This window comes from Rhinoraja longicauda, chromosome 2 (genome assembly GCF_053455715.1).
Source record: "Rhinoraja longicauda isolate Sanriku21f chromosome 2, sRhiLon1.1, whole genome shotgun sequence".
Taxonomy (NCBI): Eukaryota; Metazoa; Chordata; class Chondrichthyes; order Rajiformes; family Arhynchobatidae; genus Rhinoraja; species Rhinoraja longicauda.
Genome location: NC_135954.1, coordinates 39,901,104 through 39,918,376, shown reverse-complemented (window position 1 = coordinate 39,918,376; position 17,273 = coordinate 39,901,104). Strand labels below are relative to the sequence as shown.

General features: G+C 39.8%; 1 protein-coding gene across 2 annotated transcripts in view; it reads left to right on the top strand.

Annotated features, from left to right (window-relative positions):
- Positions 1–17,273, top strand: part of kcnh8 (potassium voltage-gated channel, subfamily H (eag-related), member 8) — a 299,288-nt gene that overhangs the window by 266,530 nt on the left and 15,485 nt on the right. For both annotated transcript variants that reach the window (XM_078417912.1, XM_078417923.1), the window contains 2 exons: positions 14,041–14,147; positions 16,660–16,739. In XM_078417912.1, coding sequence (XP_078274038.1) covers positions 14,041–14,147; positions 16,660–16,739 — 187 coding nt within the window. The remainder of the gene's footprint in view (positions 1–14,040; positions 14,148–16,659; positions 16,740–17,273) is intronic.

Genomic DNA, 17,273 nt, shown 5'->3' with positions numbered 1-17,273 from the left:
GTAACCAGCTTGGAGGGAATGATGGTATTGAACGCCAAGCTATCGGCTATAAACAGCAGCCTGACATAAGTGTTTTTATTGTCCAACTGGTCCAGTGCGGAGTGGAGAGCCAGTGAGATCGCATCCTCCGTTGATCTGTTGTGACGGTAGGCAAACTATAGTGGGTCGAGGTTCTTGTTGAAGTAGGAGTTGATATGCACCATAACCAACCTCTCAAAGCACTTCATCACCACAGACGTTAGTGCCACTGGTTGATAGTCATTGAAACACGTCACCTTATTCTTCTTGGGCACCGATATTATCGATGCCCTCTTAAAGCAGTGGGAACATCAGACCTCAAGAATGAGGTAACTAGTATGGCATTTGAATGTGTTTGCATTTATCTACAAATATAAGAGAATACTACTAACAATAATTTCTAGATTATCTAAATCTAAATTAATCCTGCAAGCACATTTTGCACAATAAAATTGCAGAAAATTTCAGAGAAACCAATTGTTCATGCAAGGCCTTGCCAATAAATTCAGATTTTCAATGCTTATCCCTTATAAGATTTCTTAATAATTATAATGAAAATGATTGTAACTATTATTTTTAAATGTATCTTTTGTTTACAACATAGAACAGCAAGCACAGGAACAGATCCTTCAGCCCATGATGTCTGAGGCAACAATTGTGCCAAATTAAACTAAACCCATCTGCCTGAATGTGGTCCATATCCCCTCATGCCATGCTTGTTCATGTTCCTTTCCACGTGACTCCTAAAGGTTGCTCTCATATCTGTTTCCACTACCTCTATTAGCAGCGTTTTTCAGATACACACGATCTTTGTAAAAAAGAAAAGCCAAAAATATCTCCTTTAAACTATTCCCCTTTCACCTTGAATAGACAATAAATAGACAATAGACAATAGGTGCAGGAGTAGGCCATTCAGCCCTTCGAGCCAGCACCGCCATTCAATGCGATCATGGCTGATCACTCTCAATCAGTACCCCGTTCCTGCCTTCTCCCCATACCCCCTCACTCCGCTATCCTTAAGAGCTCTATCCAGCTCTCTCTTGAAAGCATCCAACGAACTGGCCCCCACTGCCTTCTGAGGCAGAGAATTCCACACCTTCACCACTCTCTGACTGAAAAAGTTCTTCCTCTGTCCTTTAGCATTTGTCCTTTAGCATTTGACATTTCCACACTGGGGAAAAGGACTCTGGCCTTTACAATGTCTATGTATCCCAAAATTTTATATATTTCTGTTAGGTCAACAGTCAGCCTCCAGCACTTGTCCAACTGCTTCTTGATGTAAATTCTCTCTAATCCAGGCAATGTCAATGCGGATGTCTTCTTCACCATCTCTAGAGCTATGGACTTCCACACAAAGATCCCGCAAAACATCAATGCTCCTCAAGGTCCTGCTATTTACTGTATAATTTCCTCTTACATTTGACCTGAAATACAACACCTCACACTAGTCTGAATAAAACTCCATCTTTTTTCCACCTAAATTTCCAATTGATCTATATCCTGCTCCATCCTTTGACAACCTTCCTCACTATTCACAACTCTTCCATTTTTTTGTATTGGAAACTAAACTAATAATAACTGCAAAAATAATTCGCATTTAAACTTTCCATTGCCACCCCCCTATATAACAATATGCAACTGTCCAGGCAGTCAGGCGTAATACATAGGGATTTAATCACAGATCACCAACAGGTTTCTGGATTCAGACACATGGAATTGATGACTTGATACTCAAACATGGAATAAAATATTGCTTAATTTAAAATCACTTCAAACTCGCAACCTTGTATGAAGTTCAATGGATCAATGGTTCAATGGTCCTTTATTGTCATGTGTACCGAGGTACAGTGAAATTTGATTTATCATATAGTGATACCAAAAAAGCAACAAGATACAAAACCACATAAAGATTAAACATAAACAGCCACCACAACAGCGTGTGAGAATCCCCAGGGCACACAGCATAACGGGAGACCCACAACCATCAGTTCAATGTCCGGGCCACACACACGCTCCTTCACCGTGATGTGACCAGAGTTGTACCGACCGCCATCACTCTCTCGCAGTTACAGACGATATAATGACTTCCAGTTAATAAATCTGAAAGAGGTTACAGAGGTGAATCTTGCAGTATTGTTGCATGCCCAACAAACATAAAAAGCATGCACAATAACAAATCCTGACTCTTTACTCTATCATCAAGCTATAATTGCACTAAAAAATATATACAGAACTTGAATTATTACTAGCAAAAAATACTCCCTAGACCTTTGCACATGCTCTGATGTTCAATGAGATCATCGTTGATCTTTTCATGGCTCAGCTTCAAGCAGTTTCTCAAGGGCAGTTCTGCCTCTACCAATTCCCCAAGCAATAGGTTCCATACCACTGCCATTCTCTTGATGAAAATATACATTCCTCAACTAGCCTCGAATCATTCTACAAATTACTAAATCTACACCGTCTGGTTTTTAATGTCTCTGCTAATTATAAAAGTCCTTTTTATTTACTCAGTCTCGGCCAGTCATAATTTTTACTCCTCAATTATATCCTCCCACAATCTCATCTGGTTTAAAGAGAACTATTCCAGTCTATTCAATCTTTTCTCCAAGACAAAATACTTCCACTCCTGCAAATATCCTTATGAATCACTGTACCTTCTCCAGGGTCATCACGGTCACATGGAAACCAGAATTGTACAGTACTCAAGTTGTGATCAAATTGATGTTGCATTGTGTTCCAGCTCTGATCTATCAGATATTCTTTTGTCTCATAAAAGAAGACAACCTACATGTCTTTTAATCACCTTATGTTTAAGGATCTGTTGATAAACAATCTATGGTACTTTCTTCTTCCACGCTGCTTTATACATTCCCAATCATTAGGTATTCTCTTTGTTTTTGCACCATCTTCCCAAAGCATTAGCTTGCATTTCTATGGATTCAATTCTATTTTCCACTTTTTTGGGCAGAGCATTGATATATGCTGTCTAAAACCTTCCTCCTCAGTCAAACACACTGTTATTTTATGTAACCATCCACAAATTTCTTAGCCATTCGCCTAAATTTAAGTCAATTTCCAAAAAGTAAGGTACCTAACATGGAGCCTTGTGGAACTCCACTGGTTGCCCAGTTCCAAAAACACCCATCGACCCACATTCTTCACTTCCTGCTGTTAAGCATTACTGCAAACATCTTCCTCGACATTCATTCCCCGATCCATCACTGCATGTTGGCTATGTAGTGTACCATGTACAAAGTGCTCGACACTTGCCTCATGAAGCTACCCTGACAGCACCTCCCAAATATGCAACCTCTACCACAAAGAAAGTCAGTCAAAGGGTTCAATCTCCAAGGGAACACCATCATCTGAAGATTTCCCCCCATGTAGTACAGTAGATACAACATCCCGACTTAGAAATATTTTGCTGTTTTATTTAGCCTTACTTGATCCAAAATCATGGAACTCCCTCCCCAATAAAAATGCAGAAATTCTTACACCAGACTGATTGCAGTAGCTCAAGTAGCAGCTCACTGACACATTGTCAAGGGCAGTTAGGGATGGGCAAAAAATCTGGTTTTTCCAAGATCTCTCAGTAAATGAACAAATAAATAAATAAATAATTTGCTCAGGGCCTTCTATTGAATGCAGACAATCATGTCCCGTTAGAATTCCTCTGCTGAATAAGGTGAGAGCAGTAGTCACCATTCACTAGGTCTATTTGTTACCAGTTTGTGAGGTGATAACCTGCTGTTTTGGATTAGTTTGCTATGCATTCCCATAAGAATTCCAGGAAGCACCTCGTCGCATCTAGCCTGACGTTCAATCAGTTCTTTTTCCAGGTCTGGTTCCGCATCACTCCACAGTGGCTTTGCTTAAGAGCCTCAGAGGTGGATTTTTCACTGTAGGGAGATATCCACCTGAAAATACAAAAACACTTAAACAAAAGTGTTGTCAGTAGAAAATAATCACCCCTCTAGTAGGGTTATCTACACAGGCAGCAGTTTAAGCTGTAAAATGTGAGAGATATTTTAATAAAATTATACTTTGTTATGACATTTTTTTAACTCACACAAATTATATTGTCTAGATCCAGAATTGATTAGAGCATCAGTAGCAAAAGCAAACATTGTTATTAAGCTATGAAAGATGATGTTTGATGTGTTGCTCCAATTTGCAGATAATTTCCCAAAGTGCAAATACAAAATTTGACATTTTGTACAATATGGGAATTCTATAATTGGACAGACATTTTCAAATAATTCACAACGTTAATTGGAATTGAACTGAACTGGGTCCTTGTTTCCCCCAATTTTATTCTGGAAACAGTGAAAAGAATGGGGGTCACAGCACAAAGGAGCACATGTGGGAGTAAAACCAACAAATTACAACATATTAAGACACAAAGTGCTGGAGTAACTCAGTGAGACAGGCAACATCTGTGAACAACATGGTTAGGTGACTTTTCTGGTCAGGATCCTTCTATTATACTCAGAATACCAACATGTTGCTGTTCTTTCACCAGACTTCTATGAATATTTTGAGACCAAGCAGCTGTAAAAACAGTAAATAAATAAATGAAGTAATAAGAACATTAATGATCACATTAATAAACCATCAACATTCTTGTGCAAACACAAATTGTGGAGCATTATGTTTATTTTTTAAGAGATCCTATCCTTAAAATGTACACAAAATCTTTACCTTTAATGGAATTTAATGTAGATAAATGTGTGGTGTTGCATTTTGGGAAGTTAAACCCGAGTAGGACCTTCTCAGTAAATGGCAGAGTCCTGGGGGAATGTTGTCGAGCAGAGGGATCAAGAAATACAGGTACATAGTTCCTTGAAAATGGTGTCACAGGTAGGTTGGGTGGCCAAGCAGATTTTCAGTACATCGGCCTTCATCAGTCAGGGTATTGAGTGGTATTGAGTATAGAAGGTGGGATGTTAAGTTCCAGTTGTACTAGACATTGGTGAGGCCGCATCTGGAGCATTGTGTTCAGTTTGGCGTTACCCTGCTGTAGGAAAGATGCTGTTAAGGTGGAAAGAGTGCAGAGATGATTTACAAGGAGGTTATCAGGACGTTAAGGTCTGAGTTATTGGGAGGGGCTGGGCAGATTAGGATTTTATTCCTTGGAGGGTAGGAGGATGAAGGGTGATCTTTTGGAGCTATATAAGACCATGGGGGGGAATAAATAGGGTAAATACACAGTCTTTTACCCAGAGTAAGGAAATCAAAAACCAGGGGATGTAAGTTCAAGGTGAGAGCGGAAAGATTTAATAGGAACCAGAGGAGCAACATTTTCACACAAAGGATGGTAGATATATGGAAAAAGCTGCCAGGAGGTAGCTGATGCAACTACTATAAAACATGTCAATGAGTAATTGGGCAGGTACATGGATAGGATAGGTTTTGAGGGATATGGGTGATTGCAAATAGGTGGGACAAGTGGGACATTTGCACCAATTGCAAATAGGTGGGACAAGTGTAGATGGGGCATCTTGGTCAATATGTTCAAGTTGGGCTGAAGGGCCAGATTCCATGTTGTATGACATTTACTCTGTAACTCTAACTCATTGAAATGTTGGAACGTTATGGAGTTTTTTCTCATTTCATTCTTTTATTTGGTTTTCCATCACTCCCCATCTGTGTATGGTTCTTGCTGACTTGACAAAATCAATGAATGGGTGCAGAGACAGCCTAAAATATTGTCTTAGACTTGCAGTAGAGAGAACATACAACACAGACGTAGGATGAGTGGTGGCGCAGTGGTAGAGGTGCTGCCTTACAGCGAATGCAGCGCTGGAGACCCGGGATTGATCCCGACAATGGGCGGCGTCTGTACGGAGTTTGTACGTTCTCCCCGTGACCTGCATGGGTTTTCTCTGAGATCTTCGGTTTCCACCCACACTCCAAAGATGTAGAGGTTTGTAGGTTAATTGGCTTGGTACATGTAAAAATTGTCCCTAGTGGGTGTAGGATAGTGTAAATATGTGAGGATCGCTGGTCGGCGCGGACCCAGTGGGCTGAAGGGCCTGTTTCCGCGCTGTATCTCTAAAGGAAACTAAAACCCATCCAGCCCTGTGAGTCTTCCCCTGCCATTCAGCAAGGTCATGGCTGATTCCTCTCACAAAGGTATTTTCCTGCACTATCCCCACATCCCTTTATACCTTTAATTGATAGAAATCTATCAATCAGTGTTTTAAATTATGTCAATAAACAATCAAGTCCTCTGGACAGAGTATTCCAGAGATTCACCACCTCTGAACAGGAACTTAACTAAGCTTTGCTTTAACACACATTTTAATTTAGACTGCATGAAACAAAAAGGAGCTTAATAAATGCACCTAAATTGAAACAAGATACCAAAATAAAGTCAGTAACAGGATAGATACAAAATGCTGGAGTAACTCAGTGGGATAGACAGCATAGAGAGAAGGCTGAGTTACTCCAGAATTTTGTGTCTATCTTCGGTGTAAACCAGCATCTGCAGTTTCTTCCTGCACATTCAGTAACCTAGGATGTGGACTTGAAACCAAGCTTTTATCTCTTAATTGTGCAGAATATCGAGCAGTTGCTTGTTAAAAAAAGTCATGCTATTGTCTGCAAGTGACTTAAGAACATGATTTTTTTTAAATTTAGTCTTTAGCTCAAAGTTCCTCCCTGGACTTTCAAGTTCTTTAATGTAACATGGAAAGTTTACCCTATCTCAAATGCATGCAAACATGACTGAATACATCCAAGAACAAGAAATTGTCCAGTTAAATTAATTGTCCAAGAAGTTACTCTTCATCATGGATACAATGAGTCTTAAGGTATTGAATCTTCACAACATTCTTTTCACAACTTTTTCATACTTTTATCTTTTCTTACTATCTTTTCTTACTATCTTTTTTTACTATTAACTAGAGAGCGGTCCTGAGCTTCCAGCTACCTCATTGGACACCTAACTATCTTTACTGGATTTTATCTTGCTCTAAACTTTATTCTCTTTATCCTGTATCTATACACTGTGGACAACTCGATTGTAATCATGTATAGCCTTTCTGCTGACTGAATAGCACTCAATAAAAAGCTTTTCGCAGTACCTCGGTACACATGACAATAAACTAAACTAAACTAAACATTCAGTTCATCCAGTTTGTGAACCACCAGCAAGGGCATTGTTTTGCCATTCTCAGCCTCTGTACTGTGCAGCCATGCTGTACTATATAGGTGTTCTTCCCAGAATATCATGATGCAAATGTGTTTCTCTCAGAGAGCAGTTTCTTGATCATGTTTTTTTGTGATCAGTACATCCATAATCTTCACCTAACATGTATCTGTTCACATGTCAACACTGCAAGTTTCACTGTCTTAGCTGCCTGTCGGAAAAGGCTGAAGCATTCACTTATTGTCTTCCAGCATCTCCCTCTACCTCTCCCATTTGATTCCAACCCCTCACCTTGCTCCACCTATCACCAACCATCAAAGACTCAAAGTGCTGGAGTAGCTCAGCAGGGCAGGCAGCATCTCTGGAGAACACAAAATGCTGCAACCAGTTTGCACACAAGAACCCACAATTTCTGATGATATGTTGGCCAGATGGGTTTTTTTTTTGTGTTAGTGGCTGAGGTGTAAATACGAGACAAGAGCAGGACTGAGGATAATTCTCTTGATCTCCTTCAAAAGAATGTCAAGAGATAGAACAAAGAACAGTAAGGCACAGGAACAAGCCTATCAGCCCACAAAGTCCTTGCCTAACATGATGCCAAGACCAACTCTAATATGCATGCACATAATCCATATCACTCCATTCCCCATATATCCATGAGGCGTAACAGCTTCCCACCAGAAAGACTATTGCTGACAGTGCAGTAGTTCTTCAACACAATGCAGAGTGCTCTCCCTCACACCCAGCTGGCAAATAGAACATCACTGGATCCTGCTGGGATTTTATCCCCAACTTTGCCTGGAAAAATGATTATGAGAATGCTGTAAATCCTGAGTGAACTTACACATTAATTGTAAATGGTTCCTTCAGAAATAATAATTTCTTTACAAATAGGTAATGGCCAGAACAAAACATGTTAACAATATTCCTGAAAATATATCGCCTATAGCTGGGGTATATCTGAGCTCTTTTGAAGTAGCATAAAACAAGTGCAGGTGAATTTAAAGCCTATTTAGAACCCATTTCCAGAAAAGAAATCCATCCTGAACAAGCTGCAGATTCACGAACACTCATGGCACATCTAAAGATCAATTTCACATCAATTTACATAAAGAAGCAATGTTTGTGCTAAAGGTAAAATTTAATGTTCATTCAATTAAATTCAAGACATTTTGTATTTATCACCCTTAGCTTCTAACTCCTTGTGAATGGGAACTTTCTCTCCACCTTATCATTCCTTTCATTACTTTAATGATCTCCACTTATTTAAAGAGAAAAAAGCCCTGGGTGATCTTCCCTGCTAGAACACAAACCTAATTAAATCCTTACGGCAACACGCTGTATTAACAGGATAGGTTTTGAAAGAAGAATGTGCATACATTGTCATAAGCATTTCAATGAAGAATATGGAGTGGAGACCACTGGACAGATGGGTTGATAACAATTGATAGAGAAACAAGGAACTGTAGATGGTGGTTTGCAAGAGACAAAATACTGGAGTAACTCAGCGGATCAGGCAATATCCCAGGAGAACATGGATAGGTGATAGATCATGTTGGGACCCTTCTTCAGACTCTGAACTCAGACCCTTGGAAGGGTCCCGACATGAAACGTTACCTGTCCATGCTCGCCAGCGATACTGCCTGACCTGTCAAGTTACTCCAGCATTTTGTGTATTTCCTTGTTAACAATTGATTCATTTTGTCAACACGTTTAATAGTATTAATGCTAGATAAAGATTTTACATGCAGAGATAAATCTAGAAGTTTTATCTATTTCAGAATAAAATTAAATTAAATTAAAATGAAAATCAGAAATAAAATGCAGATGCTGGAAATCTGAAATAAAAACAGAAAATGTGGGGGAAAGCTTAGCAGGTCAGGCAGTAACAATGGAGTCATGAAGTCATAGCCTTTTATGAATCAATGACTCTATAGATAGTGCCTGATCCCTTGAGTTTTTGCAAGATTTTGTTTTTCTGATATTCTGTTTTTATAACCTTAAAAAGGTCTACTTTTAAAGTGTTTTATGTTATTGGGTGCAGAAGATGTTTACCAGAATGGAGAGAGGGTATTAGCTATAAGAAGTTGGACAAACAGCAATTGTTTTCTCTGAAACGTCAGGGGTTGAAGAGAAACCTGATAGAAGTAAATAAAGTTATCAGAGGCATAGATAGGGTTGACAGTCAGAACTTATTTCCCAGTGTGGAAATATCAGAGACTAACAGACAAAGCTTTAAGGCAAGAGGGGCAAAGTTTAAAAGAGATGACGGGGTAAACCTTTTACACAGAGGGTGGTGGGTGCCTGGAACACACTGCCAAGGATGGTTGTGGAGGCAGATATGATAGTAGTGTTTAAGAGACTTTTAGATAGGCAAAGTGTTTAGTTTAGTTTAGTTTAGTTTAGAGATACAGTGCTGAAACAGGTCCTTCGGCCAACCGAGTCTGCACTGACACAGCGACTAGGGACAATTTACACATACCAAGTATACAAACCCAAGCCAATTAACCTACAAATCTGTACGTCTTTGGAGTGTGCGAGGAAACCGAAAATCTCAGAAAAAACCCACGTGGTCAAGGGGAGAACATACAAACTCCATACAGACAGCACCCATAGTCAGGATCGAACCCGGGTCTCTGACACTGCAAGTGCTGTAAGGCAGCAACTCTACCGCTGTGCCACTGTGCCGCCCGCATGATGCATGCAGGAAATATGCAGGGAATGTAGGGATATAGATCACGTGCAAGCAGAGGATCTTAGTTTGACTTGGCATCTTGTTCGATACAGACATTGTGGGCAGTATAGCAAAGGGACATGTGCTGTACCATTCTATGTTCTATAATGAGCAAATGTGCCTCCTCCTGTGTCATTATGGGTTTAACTGCTAAAAGCAGAGAAGGGATACATGCAGCGAGAGAATGAATACCACTTCCCCTCTTTAATTGTTTTTTTCACTTTCACACTCAAACCAGCAAAACAGCATTGCCCATCTCATTTAAGCTCGCTGTCAAGGGAAACCGGAATTCTTAAATATTTTCTTATATGGCAATGTATATGCAATGGGACGGGACAGTGGTGCATAATAATAATGATTTGGTCCTTCTGACAACTGGTGAGACATCTGAGCTGATTGGTTTCTCGCTACTGGGAGCACATTATTTCTTCTAGATTGCTAATGGGAACAACTCCTGGGAACAGCCTTCCATCAGGAGGCTGGCTGCCAGCCCATTAGCAAGGTTTTCTGCAGTGCAGAGCCATTTCAGCTATACACGACTGTTCTTCCCTTGAATTTCACAAATGTTTCACTGGAGCCTCATAAAATGATTGGGACAAAGTTAGAGATCAAAACCATTGAAGGATACTGGGAAAGGTCTGGATTGTCAGAGGACTGGGTAATGACTGACGGGAGAATGACTGTCGACCATGAAGGCTGAGGAAGACTGGACATTTAGAGTGAAAGAAGGGTTTGACCCAAAACTTCACCTATTTCTTTTCTCCAGAGATGATGCCTGACCCGATGAGTTACTCCAGCAATTTGTGTCTATCATCGGACATTGAGAGAGGTGGGTGGGATGAAAAGACTAAATTACTTTGCTAATCCACTGGGAGCTGGTTTAATGGCCTCTCTTAATGTCCAAGGGTCAGCATGTTAAGCAGTGTGGCGGCACCCGGGGACTAGGCCACTCCCTTGGTCATTCCACTCGGCACTCAGTGGACGGGAGGGATTAGGTCACTTCCTGGGTCAGTCCCCTTGGGTCAGGTGGTCTGGGACTATAAAGGGTTTGGGTGTGTCGACTCACTTTCTTCTTGAGTGCGGTGTTTGATACCACAGGTAATACAGTTATTAAAGTTATTGATTACTCACCTGGCGTCTGGCCTGATTACCGCGGTGACCGCACCCACTACAGCAGCATGTTTCTTGTGCCAATGTGCATCGACAACCCGAACAATGAGATTATGCACAGAACTAAGCCATGAATCAGTCTTTCTCACCATTGCCATTTCTTCCATGACTCCTGTCATTGACCAGACCAGATGTGTTGTCAGTGCTGCCATAATCAATGGTAGCAGAGGAGATCCAAAGCCTGGAATAAGCCACTGGGCAAGTGAATCTGAAGGGGTATTTATGGTTCAGCAGGATCCCTTGATGAATGGGGCCAGGCAGGTCAGAAAATTGCCGGATACTGCAAAGGTTTCCCATGGCAGATCAGTCTGGCCTGCTTTGGAAAAACTGAAAGACCTGGTCTAGTCAGAAGATGGTGAATCTGTGGAATTCATTGCCACAGATGGCTGTGGAGGCCAACTCAGTGTTAAGGCGGAGATTGACAGATTCGTAATTAGTATGGGTGTCAGGGGTTATGGGGAGAAGGCAGGAGATTGTGGTTGAGAGGAAAAGATAGATCAGCCATGATTGAATGGCAGAGTAGACTCGATGGGCCAAATGCCCAAATTCTGCTCCTATAACTTATGAACATAAACTAATGCGACACTTCACAATACCCTTTCATAGGAACATAAGAAATAGAAGCCGGAGTACACCATTCAGCCCTTCGTGCCAACTGTGCCATTTAGTAACATCGGGATTAATCTTTTATCCTTGTAAACACTAAGATGTTAAGCCCTTAATCGATGTAACTAATTGCCTATTGGATCTAATGACTGTATTTATGAATCTTACTGCACTTCCTTGTAAAAGATTCCTTGGAAAAACTCCCTTGTTGCTGCACTTCCTTGTAAAAGATTTTCGAAAATTGTTGCAAAATGTGTGAGTGCATACTGTGGACAGAAAAGCGAGAATACAGGAAAATGCACTTCAACCCACGTATCTGTATCTGCCTGCATATGGTCTGCATCCCTCTATTCTCTGCCTGTTCACGTGTCTACCTAAATGTTGGTTAAATGCCTCTATTGTATCTGCTTGTACCTGGCAGCACTTTCTAGGCACCTACCACTCTCTGTCGTGTCTTGCACATCTTTAAATATTCCCCCCCCAAACTTAAAGCTATGCCCTCTCATATTTGACCTTTCCGCCTTGGGAAAAAGACTTTCAATATCTACCTTATTTATACCTCTCATAATTCAATATCTATGTATCTATATATATTTTATCTATATATATATATATATTTATTTATTTATCCTTCTCATAATTTAATATCTACCCTATTTATACCTCTCATAATTTCTGTACTTTTGTATATATATATATATATATATTTACAAAAATACAGAAATTATGAGAGGTATAAATAGGGTATTAAATAATGAGAAGGATAAATAAATATATATATATCTCATAATTTCTGTATACTTCCATCAGGACACCCCTCTGTGGAAGGATTTATAGTTTGTCACTGACTCCAGGCTATTAATACAGTTCTTGAGTTCATGCCTTGGCCTGCAAGCAGGTATTTGAATGGCCACTATATGCAAGACATTTGATTTTCTTTCTATAAGCTCATGAATGCTTTGACCAGATATTAAACTGAGCTACAGTTTATATCAATGTTTCCTCAATGATAAAAATACAGGAAAATCAAATAATGCAGAAAGATCGCTCATTCTAAAAATGGATTTTGGAGTGAAGAATGGCAGGAATTGGTGCACAAAAAGTCACTGTTAGTCAGCGTGAAACCATGCCTGTATTATCCAACTGCCCTTTCAAATGACTTCAGTGAATCAGCATCGTTACAAGCTGGGACATGCAGTCTTTTAATAGTCTGAATAGTATCCGCTGCCTGGCACAGTGAGATGTAGCCTACCCTACAATCTATAAGGCAGAGTCTGACAATTCATATGTTTTGTACTGTATAAATATTATCAACATCATAAAAACATAGAAAATAGGTGCAGGAGTAGGCCATTCGGCCCTTTGAGCCAGCACCACCATTCAATATGATCATGGCTGATCATCCAAAATCAGTACCCCGTTCCTGCTTTCTCTCCACATCCCTTGATTCCAATAGCCCTAAAAGCTAAATCTAACTCTCTCTTGAAAACATCCAGTGAATTGGCCCCCACTGCCTTCTGTGGCAGAGAATTCCGCAGATTCACAACTCTCTGGGTGAAAACGTTTTTCCTCATCTACTTATAGTACCTGCTTGAGATGCTGCTTGACCCGCTGACTTCCACCAGCACTTTGTGCTTTGTTCAAGATTCCAACATCTGCAGTATCTTGTGTCTTAAATAATATTTCTTGCACTCGATAAATAATATTTCTTGCACTCGATAAATAATTGGAAGAAGTGGTGAGTGGCATAAGCCACCACCATACAATTCCACCCAAAGTAGCATGCATTTCCACCAGATACTGTAAAAGTTCATGAAAGCTCAACTTATTTCTCCTTGACTAGCAATACTGAGTAGACTGAGTTCATGTTGTGTATACCAGGTCAAGGGTGTTTAATTGTCATATGTGCTGACAACAGAACAATGGAAATTATTAGATAATATATAATATTTATAGATAAAATAAAATGAACAAATATTCGATAAATTAATAACCCCAATACTAGTGCAAAAATGCCCAAAGTCCTTAATGCTACCAAAGAAAGTCCATAGTTCATAGGTTAGTGTTCTGTAGTGTTCAAGAGCTTGATGGGAAGAAATAACTTAGCACCTTAATTATGATTTGACTTTGACCTGAACACTAATGAAAATTTGAATTGGATTTTCTTGGTTAATTTAACACAAAAATGTCATCATAGTTTAGTAGTTTAGTTAAGTGAACTGGAGCTGTTAAATCACTGCATTTTGCTACCGATATACATTGAAGCTACATCTTTAAACACCACTTTTCACAAATGAAATGAATCATTCATTTTTATCATTGTTTATTAATATAATTGAGTTTTTCATTTCTGTAGAATTGTTGATGGCATTGAAGATGAGAAAAGTTCAAAAGTGAACGAAAGGTTTGAATTTTGCACTGAAAATATGGGGCAAGAATCATTCAGACCTTCAACAGCAAGAGGTAATGAATGCTATGTATACATGGACAGAGAAAATGCGATGTTCAATCAATGTTATAATAAATATTATAAAACATAATGCATTAAGAATTTAGTTTAGTTTAGAGATACAGCACAGAAACAGGCACTTTGGCCCACTGAGTACCGACTAGCAATCCCCACACTAACTATCCCACATACACTAGGGACAATTTACAATTATACAAAGCCAATTAACCTACAAATCTGTACAATTTGAGTGTGGGAGGAAACCGGAGATCCCAGAGAAAACCCACGCAGGTTACTGGGAAACGTATAGCCAAGTACCTGTAGTTAGGATCAAACCTGGGTCTCTGGAACTGTAAGGCAGCAACTCTACCACTGTGCCATTTTTTATTTTATAATACGTATTTACTCTCCATTCCTTCCGTTTCCTTTGATGCCAACAATGGAAATGGACAAAGTAAAGAAATCATGCTGAAAAGGGGCATCATTTTAGAATAGAAAGGCAGTTTTAAACATTTTGCTCATGATTGAATTATGAACTTGGTTATGTAATGTGTCTTTTGGCTGCACAGTAAATCCTTTCCCATAATCAGAAGAAAATGAGATGGAGAGTACTAATACAGGCAACCAATCTAATACCTTAATACTTACTTCTACAAATTTAAAACGAATCCTCCCCACCCTGCACCTCATTCCTGTGTTTTAGCTGGCGGCTGAGAAGCATTCTTTTATTTTAGTCTTTGGTGTTGCTGATCTTTCACCAGCCTTCTTCCCTTCTCTATGTTGTTTGGTAGGGTGAGACCCCATAAACACTAAACATGTTCCACTGCTCTTTGGAGATGAATGTTACAACTCCTCGACAGGCCAATGAAGCAGATAGTGTTAGACTTCCTGAGTGGAGTACAACGAGATTCTTATCTTATCTGTGTTTGTATGTTTGTAGAATAATCCATCATTGAACACAGACAATTTCAGAATTGAGTCATACAGCATGGAAACAGGCCCATCAATCCAACATGCCCACGCCGACCAACGTGCCCCAACTACACTAGTCCCAACTGCCAGCATTTGGCCATATCCCTCTAAACTTAAACTAACTATGTACATCTCCAAATGTTTTTTAAATATTATGATAGTACCTGCCGAAACTGCCTCCTCCGGCAGCTTGTTCCATGTACCTTCCACCCTTTGTGTAAAAAAAATCTCAGGTACCTATTAAATCTTTCCCCCTGCACCTTAAACCTATGTCACCTGGTTCTTAACTCCCCTGCTCTGGGTGTCTGTGCAATTACCCTGGAAATTGACTCCCGCAATTTCCTGCCAATGGGAGCAGCTTTACCCTTCTGTGGATGGTACACAAACAAGAGTTTTCAGTTACCAGGCTGAGGATTTGATTGATTTAAAGATACAGCACAGAAATAGGCCCTGGCCCACTGAGTCCATTCCAACCATCAATCACATGTTCACACTAGTTCCATAAAAAGACACAAAGTGCTAGAGTAACTCAGCAGATCAGGCAACATCTCTGGAGAATATGGATAGGTGATGTTTTGGGTCAGGTCCCTTGTTCAGAGATGCTGCCGGACCCACTGAGTTTCTCCAGCACTGCACACTAGTTCCATGTTATCCCAATTTTGCAACTGCTCCCTACACACAAGGGACAATTTATAGGGGCCAATTCAAATACAAACCCACACATCTTTAGGATGTGGGAGTAAACCGGAGCACCCAGAGGAATTCTTTGTAGTCACAGGAAAAACATGCAAACTCCACACTGACAACACCCGGGTTCAGTATTGAACCCAGTTCTCCGTTGCTGTGAGGAAACAGCTCCACCAGCTGTGCCACCCTTTACTATATGATAGAAATGGGATGTTGTAGAAATTCTACTTTGTAACCCACATCAGCAGTGTTGCTGCAAAGAGGACAATTCCAGTTTGTGCATCTATTTTCCAAGTAAAATTTGAAATATCAGCTCATTTGGTTTAGCAACACAGAGGGAAACCTTAAGGGGAACAGGATTCAAATGATTGGGTTCAGGAGGTATTTGGAAAGGGGCGCAAGGAAAATACTAGCTTCGATGGGGCATTTTGACCGGCACAGAAGGGCCTATTTCAGTGCTGCATTACTTACTCTGTAACTTGGTCCAGAGTTAAAACACTGATCAAGACCAGATTGCATCTTCAATCCTGATCTGAATGTGTGGGGAGAGATTATATCTCCTTCAGGCAATATATTCAGCTACCAGCTAAGAAGAGACAGTTATAAACAAGATCATCAAAGAGTGGTCATGATACTTTAGATACTTATTTAGATACTTTAGCTGCTTATTCACTCCATAATGTGGGTTAAAATCCTATTTGCCATTTATTTTGACTTTCTTGTTCCAGTAATTTTGAATACGTTGGTATTTTCAAGTATGTCAAATCCCTGCCTTTAATTTACTCCTCAGTTCCTAATGCCATTTGGTTGGAGGAATGTAAAATCTTACATTCCAAAGGTTTTTTAATTATTGTTTGATGTTTACAGATTTTGATCAAGTTACTCCTGCAATGCTGGCTGCTAAAGCTGAAGAGACAAAACAGCAGATCAAACAGCTAAATGATGAGGTATGAATAATTCTTTTTCAATTCAACCTGTAAAAGAGAAAGCATGTTTCAACAAAAAATAGCAAATTAAAATCCTAATGGATTGACTAAAGCACACAGATTGGTTCTGTTTAAATAATTCCGTATGTTCAAGGTGTTTGGTATATGTGGAAACTATTGCAAGTGCTTGAGATGACTAAACAGTGCCTGTTTTTATATACCCAAAAAGAAGCAGCAATTCTGTCTCAGTAGAAATATGGGTGCCAAAATTAAGTTGTACGACATTTATTTACAGGTGCCACCTAATGGTATTTGACTGTAAAATCATTAGTTGAATGCAGTCAGATACTTCCCAAAAGTTAATGATTTTGCTTCCCAATCCTCCTGTGCATGAAGTGCTAATATATATATAAAGGTGCCCGGACATGCTCAGTGGCATCGGACTGCGTGCATCAATTACCTAGTTATCCTCTATGAACTTTTTTCACACGTACACAGCCCAAGGAAAGCTAAAGCAGAGGTAAACAAGTGATTTTAACTATCTTCCCCACATGT